This window comes from Ochotona curzoniae, unplaced genomic scaffold (genome assembly GCF_017591425.1).
Source record: "Ochotona curzoniae isolate NIBS_2020 unplaced genomic scaffold, NIBS_Ocur_1.0 contig_523, whole genome shotgun sequence".
In the NCBI taxonomy this organism is placed as follows: Eukaryota; Metazoa; Chordata; class Mammalia; order Lagomorpha; family Ochotonidae; genus Ochotona; species Ochotona curzoniae.
Window position 1 is genome coordinate 12,379,007 of NW_024466459.1, and position 22,509 is coordinate 12,401,515.

Here is a 22,509-nt window from a genome sequence, read left to right on the forward strand (position 1 = left end):
GGCACAGGTGGAGCCAGGACCCCACCGGACTCCAGCCACACCTGGTTGGGTCTGCTGTGTTTGTTGTTGCCATCACTACCAGCAGTGTCTCTGGGGAAGAAGGTGGCTCCCAGGTCTCTGAAGATGGGTTTGTCCCCTCGGAGGGCGGCAGAGGCAGTGCAGAACTCAGCCAGCCAGTCTGCCCTCCTGTGACTGCCCTCCAGGCCTCGTGGACATGTCTGTGGCCCAAATATCCACCTTCACCCCAGCAAGCACCAGAAATGAGTGGGAGACCTTGGGGTTGGAGTGTCTGCATGAGCCCCAGGAGCCAATCCTGCTCGCCCTAACCTGCGCAGGGCACTCTGGGCTTCCCAACAAGGGAGCAAGTCCATGCTATTTTCTTTTTTCTTTCTTTTCTTTTTTTGTTGCGGCCGGTGGGGGGAGTTATTTGTATTAGAAAGTCAGATAAACAGAGAGGAGGAGAGACAGAGAGGAAGGTCTTCCATCCACTGATTCACTCCCCAAGCCGCCGCAACAGCCGGAGCTGTGCTGATCCAAAGCCAGGAACCAGTGGATACAGGGTCCCAAGGCTTTGGGCAGTCCTCGACTGCTTTCCCAGGCCACAGGCAGGGAGTGGGAAGGGAAGTGGGGCTGCCGGGATACGAACCGGCGCCCATATGGATCCTGGCACATTCAGGCGAAGACTTTAGCTGCTGCACTATCGCACCAGGCCAAGGTGGAGGGTCTTGATTGGCGGATGTCATTAGAGCTAATTTAGACCTGCCCCTCAAATGCTGTGCCTCGTGTAGTGTCATCAAAGGTTACAGAGAGCTGGTGCTGTGGCACCATGTGGCAAGCAGCCACCTGCACTGTTGGCATTTCATATGGGAACTGAATTGGATCCCAGGTACTCTACTTCCAATCCAGCCCCACAGGAGACACCCCAAGAAGCTCCTGGCTACAGCCTGGCACAGTCCTGGCCATGGTGGAGTGGACCAACGATGGAAGATCTCTAAGATCTAACTAGGAAATGCAGCTAGCAGCCACCACAGCACAACATGCGCAGCTAAGCCAATGCTTTTCCATTCTAGTGTGTTTTGCCAGCAGTGCAGGCTGCAGGGGGTGCTGGATTTCCACTGGAGCTCAAGGCTGACACGTCCTACCACTCCAGAACCCCATTCTCAGGATGTGGACCGCCCCACCCACAAAGCCCTGAGGGGCCCTGGAATCTTTTATGGGTGGGGGCTGAGGTGGCTTGCATGCTGGGCCAGCAGCAGCCCTGCCCCTCTCCCCAAGGGGCTGCCATGCAAACATGATTGTGTGGCCTGGCCTGCCATGGCCACAGCAAGGTGCCACAGCGGTCAGCGGGCACCCCTCTGCTTACTCGGGTCCTGGTCATCAACGGGGTCCCTGCTCTGTATCTGTCTGGGAGAAGCTTGCCCACAGAGGTGCCATCCCCACAGCCATGGGCTCTGCTGAGAGCCCCTGCCCCACAGGTGGCTGGCTGGAGACCTCACAGCCTGGCTCAGCTTTGGGGACCTCGCTCCTCACCTCCAACCCCCCACCTGCAGAGAAAGCTCTTGCTCCAGAACCTAGGGACCCTGGACTTTCTACTCTATGGACCCTGAGCAGGGACCAGGGACATCTCAGTGTCTCAGAGTCTCTTCACGTGCAGCTTGAGGTATGCTGCTGGAGCCTGTGTGGGAAGCCCTGGCTCGCTCACTCGCTCTCTCACACACATAGAATGCCTGTAAGAAGCCCCGCTCTCGCTCACACGTGCGCATGCATGCCGAGCAGCATGCCTGGTGGGCACCATGCCTGGTGGCTTGGCAGAGCCCACTCTCTAGGATGACCTTCTGGGGTGCTTGGGGTTCAAGAGAATCAGACACGAGCATGCTGCCGCCAACTCTTTAATACCCCCTTTTGTCACTCAGCATTAACTCTGAGAAACAGGTTTCGCTCTCAGTGGGTAACACTTTGAGAACCAAGCCTCGATACTGCCGTGCTGTCCCCGAGTGCGAGGCCTACGCCAGCCGAGGCAGCAATGCCCCAGGAGGGCGGCACGTGCTCGCTGTGAGGTGTTTCTGTTGCAGCATCGTCTTCTCGCCGCGTCTCTCTGAATCCGCTTGCTCCCCGACTTCCTGCAGCCCTGAGGCTGAGCTCAGCACTAACCAAACCCATCTTGGCCATTTTTTTCCCCTTAGCTTCATCTTGAGGGAAAAAGCAGAGTCAGAAAAATATGCATATAAATCACTTATTGATCCCAAAATGTAGTAAAGAACATAGCAAAAAATGTTATCAAATGCATTCCACACCATGCCCCTGGAGGGGTCTCCGCCATGCCACGCTCCAGGCGCAGTCGCAGCATCAAACCGGTGCACAGACGTGAAAAAAGGCCCTCTTGTGCTGCCTGGAAATGGCTCCCCAACCCCACTTCCCTGGGGCCCCAGGTTTCTGCTAGGCACACACACCACCCCAGAGAAGCAGCTGTTTGTAGAGAGATGCTGAACGGCGCTGTGACGCAGTCAGGTTCAGAGGAAGGACCAGAGCTGTTTTTAGACACACGTTGAAGGCATGCACACCCCCACAGAAGCACCAGTCGGGCCGCAACGTGCCTCCTTGCCCACAAGGCACCCAGCACACTGCTCCGAGCAACTGTAAAGGCATTCCAGAAACTTCCACCTCTTCCTGGGAGATCCCAGCTCTGTGCTTTGGGTGCCATCCTCAAGAGATCTTGCAGCTGTTTCTCGGGCAGTTTTGGGGGGGGCTTTGTGGGGACCGCAGGCCCTTGCGGAGGCCCTTCCTCGTGTGGGCAGCGCCGGCCGTGAGGGAGAAGGAGCGGCCGTGCATCATCCTGGCGTTTAGGCCGTTGGCCATGGAGAATGACTTCAGGTGGCTCCGTAAGGCGATGGGCAGCGGCAGCTTGTCCACCAGGTGCACAGGTGTGCAGGATACCACCGCGCGGCAGCACAGGTCCTGCAGGCTCAGGACTCGGGAGAGGAAAAGACAGCCAGGCTGAGTGCCCTGTTGCAAGGGGCTGACCTCGAGGGAGCAGCGCCCCCCTGGCCCCCTCCCTCTGGGGGCAGCAGTGGCCCTCGCAGGTCCAGCAGCCAAGCCACAGTAGGCAAGGTTATCTGGGCAATGACCCTGTAGGAGGGACGTGGTGGCCTTGAGGCAGGTCCAGGGAGGTGGGACGGCAGAGGCTGCAGCATGGGGCAATGCATGGACACTTACCTCTGCTCGGCCGCCAGAGCCGGTCCATCCCGTGCCGCAGCAGCACGGTCCTGGCCAGCTCCGTGAAGGACTCAGTGATGTTGAAATTGCACAGGGGGCTGACCTCAAAGAAGGTCACCCCCAGGCGCTCTGCGTAAGCCCGGGCCTGCTCTGTGGGCACCTGCCGCTTGAAGGCCAGATGCAATCGGTTCCCCACCAGGATCTTAGGGACACCAGGGGCGTGCTATGGACAGAGAAGCCAGGGTTCCGTGAGACGCCTTGACCTGGCACCAGGAGGGGCTGGTTCAAACAGCCCCCATGCCCCATAGGTCCCTCTCAAAAAAGTGCAGAAAGAAATCTGATTTGGAAATAGGGTCACCCTGAAAGAGGGGTCACCCTGATCTAGGGGTCATCATGCTAGAACTAGGGGTTACCCTGATCTGGGAGTCACCTCACTGGGGGGAGTCACCTCACTGGGGGGAGTCACCTCACTGGGGGTCATCCTGATCTAGAGCTCACCCTGATACTCTCTGTAGAGCATCTAGGGGGCTCTACAGACCCTCAGGGAGAGTATGCAGTGAGGATGGAGGCAGAGCCTGGTGGGGGACATTATTAAGATCCCAGGGGACCCTGGAGACACAGGGTCGGGGGACACCCTTCTGACACCGCATCGGACTGGTTCCAGACTGGGAGGGTAAATTTCCGTGTGTGCGGCTCCCTGCCGTGTGAGCCATTTGCGTGGCACAGAAGCTGCAGTCCCTGCCTGTCAGCCACCCAGCCATGGCAGAAGGCTCCTCCATGCTGCTGGGCCTAGGCAGGGCCCACCGCGCCTCTGGAGGCCTTGGCCAGCCCAGCACCTGCACTAACACACCGTCCTGGCTGTGTCAGGTCTCCTGGCCCGACCCCCAGGCCCACGGGGGGGAGCAGCATCGCCAGGCATACCTCATCAATCTCCTTAATCCACCGATTGATGCCATCGAAAGACCAGCGATTTGCGATGTCAAACACCAGGATCACACCCTGCGGAGAGAGACCAGGCTTACCATGCAGGACACGGGAGCCACCCGGCCCGGGTCACATGGCAGCACTCGGTCCAGCTCGTGTGAGTGGACGGCCACCTGGCTGGTCTTGTTCAGTGATACTCCACGGGCTCCTGACATGCTCCCACACGTCAAGGTGACGCGGGGAGTGGGCAGGGAGAAGTGCGGGAGGAGCCAGGGCCACCCACAGGGATGGATGCACACACAGGTGCATGCAGGCACTCATGCTGCTCCCGTGCACAGGGCAGAGCCGCACGCAGATGCACATCAAGTGCTCAGAGTGCACGCACGTGCGCATGCGTCTGCCTGCAGGCGCGCACGGTGCACACAGGTCCCAGAGACTCAAGAAAGCTCTAGTTGCCCAATGCAACAGTGTGCCTCCACGCTCCCAGCACACAGGAGGAGGCTGGGCAGCCTGCATCACTGCTCCCAGCCAGGCTGCGGTTACCTGTGCGCCCCGCGAGTAGGAGCGGAAGATGGTGCAGAACCTCCCCTGGCCTGACGCATCCCTGGAAAAGACACGGTAGGGGTCACGGAGGCACACCCTCCTCCCGACATCAGCTGCCACTGCGGCTAGCACTTCCCGCCTCCCCAAGAGCCTAAGGCCCCAGCATGGCCACCAGGTCCCTGGGAATGACCTGGGTGTCGGGGTGTCCTCATGGGGCCACCCCCTTGTCTGTCACTTGAAGCGTCAAGCTTTTAAAACTGGGAGTCACAATGACTTCCAGAGAGCTCGGTCAATCTGTTGGCCTCTAACCCCCAGTTCCTGGGAGACAGAGCTGTGCTGTGAGGCTGTGACTGGCACAGACGGCCAAGCGGGCGGAGGGCCTCAGTGAGCACCCAGGAACTCTCCCTGAGCCAGCTCTGCTAGCGCATCCCGGGGGCTTGCAGCACCCAGCACTCAGCTTCCATCTGCAGCTTGCAGCCCTTGGTGGGGCGCCAATCCCACAAGGACCAGGTTGAGGAAGAAGGAACTGGGGAATGTTCCCAGAGTCTTCACCCAGTGACAGACAGGGACCAGCGATGGTCACACAGGCCACGGTCAAAGGTGTGGGGCCCAACTCCACACACAGTGGAAGATACAGAGGAGCAAGGAGACACAGGAGGGGGCGCAGACATTAGAGGAGGTGGGGCAGACATAGGAAGAGGGGGTGCAGACACAGGAGGAGGGGGCAGACACGGGAGCAGGGGGGTAGATATGGGAGGAGGGGGCAGACACAGGAGGAGGGGGGCAGACACGGGAGGAGGGGGCAGACATGGGAGGGGACAGACGCGGGAGGAGGGGGGTAGATATGGGAGGAGGGGGCAGACATGGGAGGAGGGGGCAGACACGAGAGGAGGGGGCAGACACAGGAGGAGGGGGCAGACACAGGAGGAGGGGGCAGACACGCGAGGGGGCAGACACGAGAGGAGGGGGCAGACACGAGAGGAGGGGGCAGACACGGGAGGGGACAGACACGGGAGGGGACAGACACGGGAGCAGGGAGGTAGATATGGGAGGAGGGGGCAGACACGAGAGGAGTGAGGGGGACCCAAGGAGTGGCCCAGCCAGGCTGGCGATGGGTTTAATGGGCTGGCCAGTCAGAGCAGGCGGCCTCTGGCTCCTGCCCTGGTCATCGACTCCTCAGGGCTCACGGGGCAGAGGGCAGTCTGGCCTCCAGCTCCCTCCCCTCCCACTCCTGCCAGGGTCTGCAGTGGGCAAGAGCAGGTGCAGTGGCCAGCAATGCGGGGCCAGTGGCAGGTTGTGGATGGACCCCAGGCTGCCTGGGTCTGGTCATCAGGTGCTAGTCCCCGACATCGGCTCAGGAACGAGGCCCTCCTTCATGGCCCCGGCCAGGTCTGGGTTCGCAGGGGCTCCTAGTGGGTCCCCGCCTCCCACAGGGCCCACTCACCAGAGCTGCAGCTTCACCCGGCGGCCGTCCAGCAGGATGGTGGTGGTCCTACAGCCAATGCCTGCGGAGGGAGGGCACTGAGAAGGGGTCGCCTGACAGGGCCTCCCGGTCACTCTATGAAGGTGACAACACAGCGAGAAGAGGGTTCCAGCCCACTGGGCAGGTGGACAGGACTGCACCTGTGGGCTCCTCAAATCCTGCCCGCTGGGGAGGCCTTTCCCCAATACCCACGCCCCCATCACCAAGACCTTTGCCTGGGCAGTTGGGCACCTCTGAACTTGGGGTTTCCCTTCAACACAGCGGGCAACAGGGGACCCGGGCATCTTCCACCCACAGGAGCAGTCAGGAGGCCCATCTGGTTGGTGCCTGGAAGGATGCCTTGTGACCACAGGGGCCCCATCCAGAGGTGGCTAGCTTGAGCCAGGATGCCCTGCTGGCTGTGGCAAGGCCAGCAGAACCTGTAGAGTGAGGTCACCTGTGGGATCCTGTGTCCACTGTGGCCCTCAAGTCGTCCACCAAGGAGCCAGTTCCCAGCCCACCCATGTGCCCGGGGCCCCCCGATCTAGAACAGAGGCGCCAAGTCTGTTGACCATCCCCAAAGTACAACACCATCCCCCCAGTCTCACTGTCCACGGGCAGCCATGGGGGCCACTCCGCCTCATCATCACGCTCAGCATTGACCCGTGACTTCCTCTCATTGTTCATGACATTGATGTGGTCTTAGTTCTTTTTCTTTAAGATTTATTTATTTTTATTAGAAGGGCAGATGAACAGAGAGGAGGGGAGACACAAAGAAAGATGTTCCCTCCAATGATTCACTCCCCAAGCGGCCGCAACAGCCAGAACTGAGCCGGTCTGAAGCCAGGAGGCCAGGGCTCCCTCCAGGTCTCCCACGCGGGTATAGGGCCCTTTGGGCCGTCCTCCACTGCTTTCCCAGGCCACAAGCAGGAGCTGGATGGGAAGCTGGGCCGCCGGGATTAGAACTGGTGCCCATGTGGGATCCCAACATGTTCAAGGTGAGGACTTTAGCCGCTAGGCCACCGTGCTAGGCCTGCAGTCTTAGTTCTAATACAGTGTCTTCCAATTGTTTATAAAATCCATACACTTGAAATAACATCTGCGCCTTTGTGTGTAATTTCAATTACTTACAGATCAAGGAGGGATCTGGTCAACCCTCCACCTGCAAGTGCTGCCATACGCCTGTTCCAGTCCCGGCTTCCCATCCAACTCCCTGCTTGTGGCCCGGGAACATGGTGGAGGATGGTTCAAGGCTTTAGGCTTCTGCCTTTGCATGCGAGACCTGGAGGAGGTGCATGGCTCCTGGCTTCAGATCGGCTCAGCTCTGGCCGCTGTGGCCATTTGAGAAGTGAATCAGTGGATGGAGGATATTTCTCTGTCTTTTCTCCTCTGTGTATACCTGCCTTTCTTAATAAAAATAAATCTTTTTAAAAGTAAATATTTATTAAAAGCAACGGTAGTGGATAATAATTATTCCCACTCTTTCATTTCTCTGCAGTTGTGAGCTACAGGCAGCCCAGCAATCCGCTCTCCCGAGCACTGGACGCCCGACCCGGGGCAGCGGGTGCAGGAATGCAGGCATGCAGGCTGGCCCCACTCCAGCGGGGTCCAGCTGAAGACCCCTGCACACAGCCACCACACTGCTTTGCTGGTGAGCACAGGGCAAGTGCAGGCGGGCAGGGCAAGGCAGCGTGGGCGCCGGGGGCACACTGCAAGTCCAGCAGAACTTCCTGCGTTGCCTTCCCAGCCCCTGAGCTTCCGTGTAGACATGAACTAAGACAGGTGAACCCACCAACAGATGTCAGCTCAGCAAGACGCATGGAAAACACACTTTGGCCAAGCAGGTTTGTCCCAGGAATGCCAAGTCAGTTCAACGCTGGAAAACCGATTGATACGACCTACCTGTGAGGCCATCTGACCCCTGTGCCCGGCAAACACCTCAGCAAGAAGAGGCGGCATCTTAACCGGTCCAGAGGGCGAACAAGGTGCCGCCCTGGCCATCAGCAGGTGGCGCTGCTGCACAGGTGCAGACCGCCGACCTGGAAACTTCCAGAACCAATGGAGGCACAGACAAGAGCTCGCCATGCAGCCCAGCACGAGGCTCCAGCGCAGCGGAGTCAGGAGAACCCTAACACACGCTGCAGATCAGTGAGGCAGCGACACCAAGGCCTACGCCCAGGCGAGAAACGCCCTGCTGGCGGGAGGCTCAGCCAGGGGACAAGTCCTAGCAGGGGACTGCTGGGCCAGGCAGAAGGGACGCAGACTCCAACATGGGACACGGCCCCCTCCAGGCCAGCTGATAGCTGGCAAAGGATGGCCAAAGCGGCCCCCTGCACCCATGCAGCAGACCCAGAGGGAGCTCCTGACTTCAGCTGGCCCAGCCCTGGCAATGCAAACACTTGGGAGGTGAGCCAGTGTCACTCAAACGAATGACTCTTTAAAGGTTGTGAAAATAGGGGGGAAGTACACACTCACACATATGCACACACACTGAAATCTGAAAACGCATTCCTGACAGAGGATTTGAATTCTGAAGCATCCTCAAAACTCAGTAACAACAACAAAAAAACCCAAACAGCTCAAGAACGTAAGTGGCCAAAATGCTTGAAAAGATGTCAGGAGACAGCAGACAGACACTGTCGGTAGCTGGGGAGGTGCAGGGCCGTGGTGAGGAGACTGCCCAGTGCTTGCAGAGGACAAACATGGATGTGTCCGGGGCTGCGGGCACAGAGGCAGTGAGCTCACGCCCTGGCATGATGCAAAGCAGCACAGCAGGCTTTTATTAAACACGTTCAGGGCCCAGTGTGATAGCCTAGTGGCTAAATCCTCACCTTGCATGATCAGGATGCCATATGGGTGCCAGTTCAAATCCCGGCTGCTCCACTTCCCATCCAGCTCCCTGCTTGTGGCCTGGGAAAGCAGCAGAAGACGGCTCAAGTGCTTGGGCCCCTGCACCTACATGGGAGACCCACAGGAGGCTCTGGCTCCTGGCTCCCAGCTTTGGGTTAGCTCAGTCCTGGTTGCTGTGGAGTAAACCAGTGGATGGAAGATCTATCTCTCCTCTCCCTATAAGATCTTTCAAATGTAAACCCTCAGATAAAGAAAGTTAAAAACTCAACAATGGCAACAACAACAGATAATCAGCCCTCAAAGGCGATAACATCCAGGACGAGCCAGGAGCTCCATCCGGGCTAGCCACGTGGCTGCGGCCCCAAGTGCTCTCCCAGGTACACTAGCAGGAAGTTGGATGAGAAGTCGAGCTTCCGACGACACAGGTGCTTGGGTCATCCCCTGGCTCCTGGCTTCGCCTGGCCCCACCCTGACTGCTGTGGCCGCTTTCGGGGGTGAGTCAGTGGACAGAAAAGCTCTCTCTGCCACTGTTCTCTGGAACTCAACTTGAAAATAATGAGGAAAGCTGTCAAAGGGAGGGTGAGAGAAGTTGTACCTGCATGTATCACAGGAACCAGCGAGGTCTCACCTCCCTAACCGCCAGGTGACACAAGGGCTGCACTCACAGACTCGGGCCTGTGGGTGTTAGGCAGCTGCCCTCACAGATGATCAGAAACCCAACTCCCCAGACACCCCCAAGGGCAGAGGGGTCCACTGTGTGGTCCGTCTGGGCCTCTCAGCTGCAAGGGCTGCCCCGCAGCTCTCACATGCACTGCCTCTGTAGGCGGCCACGCGTGGAAGCTGGCAGTGGGGAGATGCTGGAGGGGCGAAAGGCAAGTCAAGTGCCAGGGGCCGCGGGGGAAACCTGGTGTGGGGGGGGCTGCACAGCTGCACGAATCTCAGGACCCTAGTGAAGAGGGATGAGGCAGGGGAGGAGGGACAGGAGGAAGGAGACGGCAGGGGTGAAGCACACCTCGCAGAGGGACCAGCACATGTCCAAGACCAACGTGCAGGGGGGGAGGAGGATGATGATGATGATGGAGGCAGGGGTGAAGCACATCATGCCTGCCTGGGGCCCCCTGAGGCAACTCAGTGAGGAGCATCTCAGGTGCGTGGGTTCAGGGGAGAACTGGGCCTCCATGCTGCAGCCACAGGAAGCAGGACCCTACAGGGCCATCCCCTCACGGATCACGTCACCCCGTGTGCGGTGCACCTGCCAGGAGTTATTGTGACCATGCTGACTTAGAGGGACTGGGCCCTCACAGAGACACCCGGGGGACGCTGTCCCAAGTCCAGGCACCCAGGATGGGCAGCAGGTAGCCCCAGGCCCTCTGGCAGAGTGGCCCTCACACCCTCATTCTGGACTTCTTGCCTTGGGAATCTGCAGGAATGCACCTCTCCTGTGGTTGGTGGTCCCTTGGCAGCAGATAATCTACCTCCCCTCTCCCTGCCCACCCTTGTGCACGGGTGCAGGCAGAAGGGCCTTGGGGGTGAGGTCAGGCCTCGAGGTGCTTGGTGCTTGGACCCTGCAGCCCTGCCACGCTGGCCTTGTGTCTCCTCCCAGGAGCCCAGCCCAGGACTTGGGGCAGATGCCCCTCCAGGATGCCATTCCAGCCTGGAAGGGGTGAGCTCACTTCCACAGGGATTTTATTCAGCTAAGACAGGATGTCACCTTCTTCCTATTTCATTTTTAAAGAATTTATTTTATTTATTTGAAAGCCAGGGTTAGAGAAACAGAGAGAGAAATCTAGCTGTCGGTTCACTCCCCAGGTAGCTACAACAGCCATGGCGGGGCCAGGAGCTTCTTCCAGGTCGCCCTGTGGGTATAGGGGTTGATGCACTTGGGCCGTCCTCCACTGTTTCCCCAGGCCACAAGCAGGGAGCTGGATCAGCAGTGCAGCAGCCGGGACTTGAACCTGTGTCCTATGGCATTCAGCACTGTAGGCAGTAGCTTTACCTGACAAGCCACACCACCAGTCTCTATTTTTCATATTAAGATAATTTCTTGGGCCCAGCGCCATGGCCTAGAGACTTAAAAGTCCTCGCCTTGCATGTGCCAGGATCCCATATGGTCGCCGGTTCTAATCCCAGCAGCTCCACTTCCCATCCAGCTCCCTGCCTGTGGCCTGGGAAAGCAGTGGAGGACGGCCCAAAGCCTTGGGACCCTGTACCTGTGTGGGAGACCCAGAAGGAGCTCATGGCTCCTGGTTTCAAATTGGCACAGCACCAACCGTTGCGGTCACTTTGGGAGTGAATCAACAGACGTAAGATATTTCTCTGTCTCTCTTTCTCTCTCTTTATATTTATATATATATATATATATTTGTATATATATATATCTGACTTTGCAATAAACATAAATAAATCTCTTTAACAAATAATTTATTACATAGTAATCATTAGTAGCTTTAGCATTAGGGTGAATCAGAGGTTGCTGTGAATATTTATAATTTTATTTCTACGAATGTGTTTCGGTTTTTCGTCCTGCTGAAACAAGCCTCAGTTATCTAAAATCCCTGCCTAAACTTGTGTAGGTCATAGCTAGGCGGCTGCAATGAACCAATCACCAGAGGCAACAGCTAGGAACATTCAACCTGCATCTGCTAACAAAGGCGTGGGGCGGCCCCGTCCCTGCCCCCACAGTCCCCTGTCTCCAACAGGGCGGGCACCCAAACCCAGTGCTGTGTGGTGTGATGGCAAGGCTGCCCAGCAGGGAGGCTGACCTGCTGGGCACTAAATCACCTGCTAGTTAAACTTGGGACCATGTGACACAAAACCCACCTGACCACAAAGACAAAGCACTCTTAGGAGGTAATTGATGATGGCTGCATGTTCATAGAAGGACCGCCCAAGCACCCAAGATGTGCAGGGCCATCGGGCTCAGCGGGTGACCTCGGTGGGGCACTGCTGTCCTCAGCCCAGGACGCCCCATACTACGGGAGCAAGCCACTGCAGGGCGGCCTGGGTCCCACCTGGGTCCTGGCGGCTCCGCTTCTAGCCCAGCTCCTGCTCACGTGTTGAGGAAGGCGTGGGCTCCTACACCACTCCCAGTTCATGTGTGGCCCTGCCCAGGCAGCTGCTGTGGTGTGGGACGTGAACCAGTGGATGCAAGCTCTCCCTCTGTGATTCCGACAAAGGAATGAAGGGACAATGTGACACATGTGCAAAACTTGGACACCTTTATGACACAGAACATGCAAAAACCTAGTTCACCTACAGCTTTGCAAGCCCACACACCGTACTGTGGGTGATAAACAAACAGCAAAACATCTCATGCAGAGTGACATGCCGCTCCAACTGGAAATTGTGTTTTAAATATTAAGTGGTTGCCAGGGAAACTGCCAGAGCAGCTGTGTGAAGCAGCCAGCCCGCCCCCGCGTGCTGACTGGAGCAGCAGTGGGCAGCACCCCCAGAGAACACTTTCTAAGAGTGAGGCTGGAGCAGGACGTGCCACCTGTTGTTGAAAGTGGCAGCAAGGCAGGGAAAGCTGCCCCCCAGGCCTTCCCCAAGGTCTCCTCCAAGAGGCGGAGAACAGCAGGGCCCAGGGCCAACCTTGTGTGGGCCTGAGGAAGTTACTCTCTGGACACAGTGTAACTTGTCTCAGGAGAGCACCCACGTGCTTCATCTCTCTCCACAGGGGCAGCAGCTGGGGCTGGGGGGTCTCACCCAAGTTCCTGGCCGGAGCACTTCTGCAGTTCTCCAGGTGTGTCAGCAGGGGATCAGGGGTTGCAATGGGGGCCCATCCCACCACAGGGCCCCATCCTGCCGGCACATGCATTCACAATCCAGCAGCACAGCAGAGAAAAGGAAGTGGGACAAGCAGGTGGAACCCAAAGCCATCAGCCTTCAGTATCAGCTTGCCCTCATTGGTTCACCACCACTGGACATGATGAACAGGCCGCTGCTGGGGTGCCTGGGCGCCAGTTCAAGTCCTGGCACTCTCCCTGCTAACGTGCCTGGGAAGGCCGGGCTACTCCCCGTGTCTCTCCCCCTCTCTCTGCCACTTGGCCTTCCAAATAAAGTCTAAACTCTTCTAAAATGAAAACAAAATACATGAAACCCCAAAAGTTCAGCAGTCAGAGGAGACAGGATCATGAAGTGCATGGCAGACCTCGCAGAGCTGGGGGCAGGAGGCAGGGGACAGCCAATCCCAGCTGTGGCCCGGGGGGTACATGCAGGGCCCAGGGGAGGAGGGGCTGAGTCAAGCCATTCCCCTGGGGCAGGCCTTATGGCTCTGGGGAGGGGGCGCCCACACAGCCTGCCAGGAGCTCAGGTCACGGCGTGCCATCCATGCCTGCAGAGGCCTGCCCTTCGAGGACACGTCCAGGGCATCCAGGAGGAGCAGCCGAGCAGGTGCTAGACACGGCTCCCAGCCGTACCCCGGGGAGCCTGCCCCAGGGGGACACACTCGGGAGTGTGTGGCTGTGTCCCTGGCTGTGACAAGGACAATAGTGCGGTGCAGGCAGGCCATGACTCAGAGCAAGTGTGCTCTGCCCCACCTTATGCCTCCTGGCAGCTGGGAGGCAGCAGTGACACCGTGCTGGAGCAGGAAGACAGGGTCTGAGCCAAAACCCGGGGTCCGCCCAGGGCTGCTGCTGCTCACCCAGGACGCACACAAACCTGCACCCAACAAAGGACTCAGCCAAAATGACCCCTTGAAGAACTCACCAGATGGGCAGTGGGTCCTAAGCATGCCTGCACCCATGGTGGGCAGTCAGGGCTCATCCACGGTCCCCCAGAGATGTCCACACCCACGGTGGGCAGTCAGGGTGATCCCGGCTCCCCCAGAGATGCCCACACCCACGGTGGGCAGTCAGGGTGATCCCGGCTCCCCCAGAGATGCCCACACCCACGGTGGGCAGTCAGGGTGATCCCGGCTCCGCTCCCAGGTACAGCTTCCTGCTAATGTGGACCTGGGGAGACAGACCCTAAAAGGCTTGGGTTCTCTACTGTGCTCAGTCCTGGCTATTCGTCATTGGGGCATGAACCATGGATGGCAGACTCTAACTCATTCATTCTCTCTCTCTGGCTCACAACAATATAAACAAATAAATAAACAAAAATTTTTTTAAATTCAATGTGGATATCACCCAAGTGACTAGTATTTACAAAGAGGAAATCCAGATAAACGCACGAGAAGATGCTCAGCCTCCTTTGTCAGAAACGCAGATTCGAAGAAGGCATCAGGCACACAGTGCTCTCCACTCTGCTGGCATAAGGACTGCTGATACAGCCGATCTGCACAGACGCATGCAGGTCCTACGCCCGGCCACTGCAGGCCGGGGATCACATCCACAGAGGCACGGAAGGCGCGATTGCAAACGTTCCAGACAGAAGCTGAGCACACACGTCCATCTCTTGCAGACAGACCAACCAACACCAGCATGGCCTCACCGAGAAGGCCATGCTGCACAAGGACCAGCCACCTGCGTCACCCCCACAGAGTGGACACAGGGAAGCAGTCACGGAGGAACTTGCACTGTGCTACTCCAGCTGTCAGGGTCAGGGCACAGCTGATGCCGGCTGCGACACGGCAGCATTGGCCCAGTGGATTCGGTGAGAGCGTGGGCTCCTGCTGCAGGAGGGCTGTGGCTATTCAGCCGTGTGGCTAGCGCAGGCACTTTTCACACCAATGAAAAGCCAAAAAGAAGAATGCCGGACCTGAGAGAGAACGGCCCCAGGCGGAAGGAAGCCCATCGGTCACTGCACACGACGGGACAGCTTGACCAAGACGTGAGGTGGTGCAACAGAGGGCAAGGAGAAAAACCAGGAGTCATCTGCTCACTCATGAACCTCAACCAGCAGCCCAATGATGGCTTACCCTGCTATACCAGGACACTTACTGAAAAGACAAAAAAAAATTGAAATAAACTCTTGAATGCTTTTTAATAAGGGTTTCAAATTCAAGAACAAAAACTGAAGGCCTGGCATGGTAGCCTAGCGGCTAAAGTCCTCGTCCTGCACGCACCAGGATCCCATATGGGCACTGATTCGTGTCCCAGCTGCCCCACTTCCCATCCAGCTCCCTGCTTGTGGCCCGGGAAAGCAGTCGTGGACGGCTCAAAGCCTTGGGACCCTGCACCCATGTGGGGGACCCAGAACATGTGCCTGGCTCCTGGCTTCAGATTGGCGCAGCACTGGCCATTGCAGCCACTTGGGGAGTGAGTCAACGAACAGAAGATCTTCCTCTCTGTCTCTCCTCTTCTCTGAATATCTGCCTTTCCAGTAAGAAAAAATGAAAGTAAATCTTAAAAAGAGAAAGAACAAAAACTGAGACCTAAACAATTTATTACTGAACTCATAAATTACAAAAATCTGGAAAACAGTCTCTAAAATAAAAAACCAAGAGGGCAAATTCAAGAGGGAAAGTCAGTAAGACTCAGGCAACCAGGGAGAAGTGACTGTGAGTGGAGGACAAAGGAGGCCCAGCACACGGGGCAGAATGGGAGCTCTGAGTCTGCTGGAGTCTACTGTAGGAAGGGACCAGATACACCTAGACTTGTATCTACTGATCAGCTGACCCCACATGCAGACATCACCCTGGGTTGCCTTGGTCCTTAAGCACAGCGGAGGGAAGCTGCAGAGCGCGGTCAGATGCCCCAGCAAAGATGTCCCAACCACTGCCAGCTCAAGACAGAAGGCGAGCCAGGAGGACACTGGGTTGCAGAGCTTGGCCCACCCAGGTCCCTCCTGGCACTGGGCTGACTAGCCAACGTAAGACGGTACATGTGTGACTTTAAGCCACTGACACAGCAGGTGTCCCAGAGCAGCCACAGTGACCAGTCCAACAGGACGCCAGATGGACCTCCCAAACCTAACAAACCATGTTGGAATGCTCCAGGGTACACAGTACAGGGCCCTGCACCATAGCCTACTGGCTACATCCTCACACCAGGATCCCATATGGGTGCCGATGTGTGTCCTCGTTACTCTACCTCCCTTCCAGCTCCCTGTCTGTGGCCTGGGAAAGCAGTGGAGGACAGCCTGGGGCCTTGGGACCCTGTGCCAGTGTGGGAGACCTGGAAGAATCTCCTAGTTGCTGGCTTCAGCGGCCACTTGGGAAATAAACCAGCAGACAGAAGATCTTTCTTTTTGTATCCTTCTCTGTAGATCTGCCTTTCCAACAAAATAAATAAATCATTTAAAAAGAAAAAATGGGGCCCGGCGGCGTGGCCTAGCGGCTAAAGTCCTTACCTTGAATGCACTGGGATCCCATATGGGCACCGGTTCTAATCCCAGCGGCCCCACTTCCCATCCAGCTTCCTGCTTGTGACCTGGGAAAGCAGTCAAGGATAGCCCAAAGCCTTGGGACCCTGCACTTACGTGGGAGACCTGGAAGAAGTTCCTGGTTCCCGGCTTCAGATCGGCGCAAGCACCGGTGGTTATGCTCACTTGGGGAGTGAACCATCGGAAGGAAGATCTTTCTTTCTGTCTCTCCTCCTCTCTGTATATCTGACTTTGTAATAAAAATAAATAAATCTTTTAAAAAAATGTACATGGTTCACCATAAGCCCAGCCCAGATCTCTGCTCTGGGCAGGGCCAGCTAGAGCTGCACCACGTGGGCACAGCCTGACCACGTCCCCGCTGGGACCTGCATCAGGCTCAGCTCTGGGCAGGGCCAGCTGGAGCTACACCACGCGGGCACGGCCTGACCACGTCCCCGCTGGGACCTGTGTCAGAGTCCTGGCTGCTTGGCTCCACAACCAGCTTCCTGCAGAAGAGCCGGAGAAGGCCCAGAGACAGCCCAGTGCTTGAGGCCCTACACCCACAGGACAGACCGGGTGGAAGCCCAGCTCTCGGTTCCAGGCTGCCCCAGACCTGGCCGATGTGGCCACCTGGGGGCTCAACAAGCAGATGGAAGATCTGTTTGTCACTCTACCTTCCGCATCTATTAAAATAAACACATAAATAAAAGGCAAACTGGGCAGTTTGATAAAAGAAGGGATTTCCCAGCGACCGATACAGAAAGGGCACAAGGCACAACACCCACACGGGGCACAGCGAGCTGGGGAAGTGGGGGGCAGTAGCCCACTAGGGAGGAGGTGCCATGCCCCTGATCCAGCACTAAGCTGTGCCACTGGGAGCAGGGCCCTCAGGCACCGTGTCCGTCCTGAGAAATAAGCCTGTTGGAACCCGACTGATAAATGCTGGGCAATAAAACAAACAACTAGGAAATTGATGGCAAGGCAGGTTGGTGGGCTCTGAAGGCTGGCAAATTCAGAACTACCACCACCAGGCACCTGTGGGCATACGGGCACTGTGGGAACCTGAACTACCACCACCAGACACCTGTGGGCACCTGTGGGTACCCAAACCAGCACAGGATGAGGAGACATGGGCAACGGGAGCCCAGGGTGAGGGAGAGAGGTGCAGAGGGCTAGACGCCGTTAGCTGTCAATGCAGGGCACAGCGCCCACTGTACCAACTTACGGTGAAACACAACAGTGACAGAGAGGAGCCGAGCTTCCATGCCCTGGTCTTCTCAGATGCCAACAGCAGGCCAGACCCAGGCAATGCCAGCTCTCAGCGTGTCCGGTTTGGTGCCTCATCCCAGCACTGGGTGCCTCCTCCACGCTGTCCCAACCATTTCTTATCAATCCACTGGGACCAGCATCCCACATCACCATTGGGATCCTGGGGCCACCCACCCTGGCCACTACCTTCTCCTCTGGCTCCCCAGTCTTCCGCCAGGAGAACCCCAGGACCTCCCCCACCCCACTTCAGCCTCACCTCTCCTGGGGAGGGGCTCCCCACATCTGGAGCTGGGAGGGCTGCTGTGCACCCAGTGCCTGCAACTCTGGGCCTGAGGGTCCCCAGGCACGTGCTCCCCAAGGGTCCCCAAGCACCTGGGGTATCGCCCTCCGAGGGTCCCCGAGGGTCCCGGGCATCGCCCTCCGAGGGTCCCTGGCATCTCCCTCCGAGGGTCCCCAGACCCCTACTCCCGGAGGGTCCCTGGGCACCTGCCTTGAGGGTCCCCGGGCATCACCCTCCGAGGGTCCCCAGGCCCCTGCTCTCCGAGGGTCCTCAGGCCCCTGCTCTCCGAGGGTCCCTGGGCACCTGCCTTGAGGGTCCCCGGGCATCTCCCTCCGAGGGTACCCGGGCCCGACCCCCACTCGGACCGGCCACCTCCGGCCTTCCACGCGCTCACCGGCCGAGTGGCCGTACGGGGACTCGGCGGCGCCGTCCTGCAGACTGGCCAGGATCTCGCCCTTGCCCACGTCGCTGTCGCCCACCAGCAGGAACTTGAGCAGGAAGTCGTAGGCCCGGACCGGGCTGCCCAGGGCGCTCATGCTGCCGCCCGGCCCGCCGCCCATGCCCGGCTCCTGGGCCGCGTCCGTCGCCGCCCGCCCCGCCCGCTGGGCCGCCGTTGCCAGGGCAACCGCGCGCATTCAGCGGCCGCAGCCAATAGGGGCGCGGAAGCAGGCCCCGCAGCCAATAGTGGAGCGGGGACGGAGGGGCGGGGCCTGCAGGGGCGGGACCGGCTGTGCACACGCCCGCGTGCACCGGCGTCCTGGGGAGGCTGGGGTGCGTGCGCCCGTCCTTCCTGGGGAGACCTGCCCACTTTCCTCCACTCCGTGCCAGCGGGTACCTCTGCGCGACGCTTGGTTCCACCAGAGCTGTCCCGGCCTGCAGGACACGACGCTCAGGCCCTGAGGATGGACAGGGAGTGCCGGGCTGCTGGCCCAGGAAGCACAGGGACACACGTACTTGGTGAAAGAGAATGCCCATGCCCTTTATTTTACGCCATATATATATATATAAAACCTTCTCTGGGGAGGAGGGGAAGGGGAGGGGTTTCCTGAAACTAATTATCTACATTGAAAACAGGGAAGTAATCTTTTTTTAATTAATTTCTTTTTATTGCAAAGTCAGATATACAGAGAGGAGGAGAGACAGAGAGGAAGGTGTTTCATCCAGTGGTTCAGTCCCCAAGCAGTCTCTGTGGCCGGAATTGAGCCGATCCGAACACAGGAGCCAGGAACTTCTTCCGGATCTCCCATGCAGGTGCAGGGTCCCAAGGCTTTTGGCTGTCTTTGACTGTGTTCCCAGGACACGAGCAGGGAGCTGGATGGGAAGTGGGGCTGCTGGGATTAGAACTGATGCCCATATGGGATCCTCGTGCATTCAAAGCAAGGACTTTAGCTGCTGAACTACCACGCCGGGCCCTATTTATATATTTTAAGTGAAGGTGAGAGAGGGAAAGAGAGAGAGAGGTCTTGTACCTGCCAATCACTCCCCAATGTCACACGTACAGGGCTGGGCCAGGCCAGTTAGAAGTCAGAACTCTATCCGGGTCTCTTGCATGGGGTCAGGGTCCCAGGGCTCAGCCTGTTCCCTGCTCTCTCCCTGGTGGGTTAGCGACCTGCACGGGGAGTGGGAACAGTGTAGTCTCTGATACCCAATGCTGCTGTCAGCACTATACCACCATGTTGGGCTCCTGGGAATAAACTTTGATTTATCCATCACTGTGACTTGGCATGACCCCAAAGGTTGGAGAGGAACTGCTGGAAAATGATAGATGTGTAACCTTGTTTTTCTGTCCTGTCACAGCTTGGATCTCGCCAGTGGACGCTCTCCTGACCTGGCGGGAGCCGCCTGCCGCCCACCACCGGCTCCCCACCTTGGGCCTGGCTCTTCTGCTGACTGACTCCTTCTGGCCTCTGATCCCACAGGGGCTGCTCCGCCAGGCCGTGGTGAGGCTGGAGAGCAACCTGCCCCAGAAACGGCTCAAACCGCTTTGCTCCTGTTTCTTTCCAAGCCATTTCTTTCATTTTAAAAACATTTATTTATGAGCGAGCAAGGGAGAGCTTGAGAGAGAACGAGCACCCATTTGCTGGCTTATTCCCCTGAGACCCTGAGGCTGCATTCGGCTGGAACCAGGAGCATAGAACTCAGTGCCCGTTTCTTGCCCCACTGCAGGGGCCCAAGCACCCGAGCCATCCTCTGCTGACCACTGAGGTTGGTGTTAGTGTGAGCAGCTGGCATCAGAGGTGCAGCCGGGTCTTGCAGCGCTGCAGTATGGGTGGTTGGCAGCCCAGGCATCCACCACTGCTCCATCCGACAGGGCATGCTGTGGCCAGACAGACCAGAGCAGACCAGGTGTCATTCTGATGGCCATGGCCACTGTGCCCATTAACCTCCACCTTGCCCTACAGGCAACCCTGCGGCTCACCCTAAAGCATACGGGTGCACCCAGGAGGTCCCCAACATGATGCCTGATCACCTCGACAACGTCCAGCGGCACGAAGGTACCCAAGGCTGCCTCGCCCACCCTAGCAGTGTGCCGTCTTGGGGTCCCCACAAAGAGCTGCGCCCTCCTCTTGCATTTGTCCCCAGGCTTTGCTTTCTCAAAACCTTCTGCCTTGGCTGGTCCTGAGAAACACGGGACACGGTGCCAGGAAGACACAGCTCCCGGGTCTCGCTCCCGCCCTGACCTGACGTGGCATGCAGCTGGCCTCAGAGCCTTTGGTGACACCCCCAGCCCGCGTGTATGCTTAGAACAGCTCCAGGTGACTGCACTGACACGGGCCTCAGTCCTACACTGCCTAATGCTTCCCTCCCACCCCCAGTCACAGAGGGAGGCTGCTGCAGGCTGCTCCTGCCAGCACGCCGCTGTGCCTATTTTTAATTTTTTGTCTGCGAAAGTCGTGAGAGGTTTGCAGTATTTCCTTGGGAGAGGAGATTTCTGCTGTGCTTTTTTTCCCCCCTGGAGTGTCCAGACTCCACCAGAAGGCAGCCAGCCAGCCAGAGCCCTGAGCAGCAGGAGCAGCCTAGCCCCACGGACACCGCATGCCCGCCAGCTGCATGCTCTGGACCCTTGCTGGGCTCACACTGCTCTGGTCCGTAGTACTCAGTTAAAGCCCTTAGAGCCTTGCAATCAGATTTCCTACTTTTTTCCTGAAGATCTACTTATCTGAAAGGCAAGTGGCAGAAAGGGGCTGGCAGGGAGAGACAGCTGTTCCATCTGCTGGTTCTCTCCCCGAATGTGTAGGACTGGGGTCTGGCGTAAGCCAGGACCCCACGTGCTGCCGTCCCAGGTCCCTTGGCAGGAAGCACAGTGGCTGGCTTGTCCACTCATCACGCACCTTGGCTGCTGTGGCTGAAGCTGCTGCAAGCACCAGCGTGGACATGCGTGCCCGGCAGCATGGCCAGCACAGGGCAGCTCTGCATCCTCTGAGAGCGCTCTCCTGGCGGCCTGGGGCTGCAGCACTGCGGAGGGGCTGGGAGGCTCCCCAGCCTCGGAAGGAAGAGGAAAGAAGGGATGTGTGACAACTGCAACAACAGGCGAGGAGTTGTTTCTTTTTTTTAAGATTTATTTATTTATTTTTATTGGAAAGTCAGAAAATAGAAAGGAGGAGAGACACTGAGGAAGATCTACCATCTGTTAATTCACTCCCCAAGTGGACACAATGGCCAGAACTGAGCCAATCTGAAGCCAGGAGCCAGGAACTTCCTCCAGGTCTCCCAAGCGGGTGCAGGGTCCCAAGGCTTTGGGCCGTCCTCGACTGCTTTCCCAGGCACAAGCAGGGAGCTGGATGGGAAGTGGGGCTGCTGGGATTAGAACTGGCGCCCATTTGGGATCCTGGCGCTTTCAAAGTGAACACTTTAGCTGCTAGGTCACCGTGCCAGGCCTGGGTTGTTTTTTTCTTAAGCTTCTTCCTCTGATGCCCAAATAAAACAGACTCAGGACTGTCACAGGGACTGCCACATCTCCCCCAGAGCCAGGCCTTGCACACCCCAATTAGCCCTGGGGTCTTTTTGTTTTTTCTCTCTATTCTCTTACTATCAAGAAGTAAGCAGAAATTCACGGCTGAGCTCAGGCTCATGAGTCAGCAAGAACTCACAGCCCAGGTGCTAGCTGCCCCGCTATAGAAAGAAACCCTATTTTAGGCAAAACTCTAGCTTTGAGGGTGTTCCAAAGACATCCCAGCCCCCAGGCAGGATTCCCTTTAAGGCTTTGTTTTTTTTTAAGATTTATTTATTTTTATTGGAAAGGCAGATTAAATTTATGAAGATAAGGAGAGACAGAGAAAGATCTTCAGTCTGATGGTTCACTCCCCAAATGGCCGCAGCAGCTGGAGCTGAGCTGATCCAAAGCCAGGAGCCAGGAGCTCCTGGGTCTCTAACATGGGTTCAGGGTCCGAGCCTTGGGGTCACGCTCTACTGCTTTCCCAGGCTACAGGCAGGGAGCTGGAAGTGGAGCAGCCGACTGCAACTAGCACTCAAATGGCTAGTTTTCTGCCAGAGGTCGGCCTGAGGCCTCACCCAGCAGCCATGCCCCTTCCCAGGGGCCCGCAGTGGGGGTGGGGGGAACCAGGCTGAGGGGTCGTGGTTAGGTGAGGCCCTCCCAGGAAAGGCCACACCACAAGTGGGGGGCCCCAGGGGTCCCTGGGTGCATGCCCCTTCCGGGCACTGCCAAGCCACACCCCGTCAGAACCAACACCACCTAGAAATGTTCATGAGGTGACCTGGTCAT

General features: G+C 57.8%; 1 protein-coding gene across 2 annotated transcripts; it reads right to left on the bottom strand.

Annotated features, from left to right (window-relative positions):
• Positions 1-2,529: 2,529 nt before the first annotated feature.
• On the bottom strand, positions 2,530-21,847 carry RAB40B (RAB40B, member RAS oncogene family). Of its 2 annotated transcripts, XM_040989907.1 has the most exons (8): positions 21,842-21,847; positions 20,194-20,200; positions 18,181-18,352; positions 6,125-6,185; positions 4,681-4,741; positions 4,135-4,212; positions 3,214-3,436; positions 2,530-2,969 (listed from the first exon to the last, which is right to left on the bottom strand). In XM_040989907.1, exons 3-8 carry the CDS (start codon positions 18,344-18,346, stop codon positions 2,704-2,706), a joined length of 855 nt encoding a protein of 284 aa, XP_040845841.1. In that variant the 5' UTR covers positions 18,347-18,352; positions 20,194-20,200; positions 21,842-21,847; the 3' UTR covers positions 2,530-2,703. The 2 variants fall into 2 exon arrangements, with proteins under 2 accessions (XP_040845841.1, XP_040845843.1); XM_040989909.1 differs by lacking the exons at positions 20,194-20,200; positions 21,842-21,847 and having other exon boundaries at positions 3,214-3,379; positions 18,181-18,322.
• Between the last annotated feature and the right edge of the window lie 662 nt (positions 21,848-22,509).